Source organism: Bactrocera latifrons, unplaced genomic scaffold, assembly GCF_001853355.1.
Source record: "Bactrocera latifrons isolate USDA-ARS-PBARC rearing strain unplaced genomic scaffold, ASM185335v1 scaffold_236, whole genome shotgun sequence".
In the NCBI taxonomy this organism is placed as follows: Eukaryota; Metazoa; Arthropoda; class Insecta; order Diptera; family Tephritidae; genus Bactrocera; species Bactrocera latifrons.
In genome coordinates this window covers 341,556-343,481 of record NW_017535919.1, presented here as the reverse complement: position 1 = coordinate 343,481, position 1,926 = coordinate 341,556, and the positions used below count along the sequence as shown (strand labels likewise).

Genomic DNA, 1,926 nt, shown 5'->3' with positions numbered 1-1,926 from the left:
AGTAAATGTAATAAGTTTCGATCTTTGATCTTTACAAATAATTTCTCGAATAAAAATCCCGAAATAAAAGCCCTTTATAACTTATTCCGATGGAAAACTCAGAAATTTTTTTTTTTTTTTTTTTTTTTTTTTTTTTTTTTTTTTTTTTTTTTTTTTTTTTTTTTTGTTGTGGTTTATTTGAAAAATTAAATTCACAAACGTAGATATCTGCAATTGACTGCACGTGATATCCCTAAATTCATTTTGCGTAAATATCAATCAAATGGAATTATTGAGCCATTCCGATTAAGCATTTTTGTAGTTGGGCGAAGCTAAGAATGCTTCTGCAACTGTCATAAACGTGTTTATGTTATTTTTATTTTCTGTGCATATGACAAATGTAATCACGCGCATACTTAAAAAGGTATAGTATGCATATAATGAATATATTGACGGAATTTGTTGAAACTGTTGACGGTTGTGCAATATATTTTGCTTGCTGACTAGTTATTTTGAGGCCCGAAACTAAACCAAATTAGTAGTTTTGATGATCCCATATAATGAAAAATGAACACTGCGAATTAAGTGATTTTTTCACATTAATACAACTAGATGTATTGGTTAAAGTGAATGAATATTTGATTTTAATGAGACAATGAAATCCAGCCGTTTTTATTGTAGGCTATTATACCCTGGATAGGGTATATTAAGTTGTCTCGAAGTTGTGGAAAGAAACGTCGTCGAAAACCCTATAAAATGTATACATATGTATATATGTAAATAAATGATCAACGTAGACCCTCAGTTTTTCAGATATAGATCTCGAAATGTTCTTTCCCCCCCAAGGAACCCAGTTGTCGAATCCGCATATTTCGGACGACTATAGCATATAGCTGCCACACAAACTGAACGGTTGTTATAAATTACTTGTGTGGGAAGCCTTTTCATTTGAGCAGAAATCTTCGCAAAATTCGGCATGAATTATTGCCTCTCCGAAAGAAGAGCAGTGTTTCAGATCAAGTAATTACATCATATAGGTGCCATACAAACTAAACGATCCAAATCAAGTTCCTGAAAGGAAGTATCTATTAAGTGTAAAAGAAGTTAAGTTTTTTGTTTTTATATTACAAACAAATCTATACACGTTTATTTTTGAACTCAATTCCCAGCAGGGCACCAAAGGAACACGTGTCGAGCACACTTGTTGCTAATGTTTCTTCCTCTTCATCCAGCAATAGTTGTTGCATTCGCCAAATATGCTCGTATCACATTTCGCAAATTTTTTCTGTTCCCACCCTCCCCGTTCTTACCTTCAATTGGAGTTTTCGCATAATGCGCGTCTCTTCCCAACGATCCAGTTCGTCCCATTCCTTGCCGCGTTTACGCAACAAATAGTAACGGTACATAACAATTGTGACCGCAAGCAAGAGAGCCAGGCCGGTGCCCGTGGCGGCGCCTAAAACCGCCGAACTCACCATAACCATAGCCTAGTGTAGAAGGAGCAATGGTAACTGAAAAAGGTCCCTCAGGTTGGACGATAAAGGTGTCTGGTGGGTGGCCTTTTAAAATTCAGTCCTTTGGCGCAAATTTTATTACATACACGCGACAACACACAAACAAGGGAGATTCGACGAAAGTCACTTTTTATTTAATTTTTGGCTATCCTGGCTGTTTATTTGCCGCTGCCAAAAAGTCCTTTTGTAACTGTAAAGAAATAAAAGAGAGTAATTTCAGTAAAAACAGTTCACCCCACTCGTCGGGAAATAAAATTTAATCTACAGCCTTTAGGTTCATAAAATTCAATTTACGACATCCACATTTACATATTAATCGTTTTATGAAGTTTAATTTAAAAAAAGTACAATACACAAATCTGTATTTGCAATCTGAGAAAGCTGTGCTTTGTAATATTTCGTAATCAAAAGTTTCATAGGTCATTTTAAGCTT

General features: G+C 34.8%; 1 protein-coding gene across 1 annotated transcript in view; it reads right to left on the bottom strand.

Annotated features, from left to right (window-relative positions):
* Positions 1-1,463, bottom strand: part of LOC108968984 (synaptotagmin-5) — an 89,791-nt gene extending 88,328 nt beyond the window's left edge. Inside the window, exon 1 of the mRNA XM_018933406.1 lies at positions 1,290-1,463. Within this exon, the coding sequence (XP_018788951.1) occupies positions 1,290-1,463 (174 nt within the window). The remainder of the gene's footprint in view (positions 1-1,289) is intronic.
* Between the last annotated feature and the right edge of the window lie 463 nt (positions 1,464-1,926).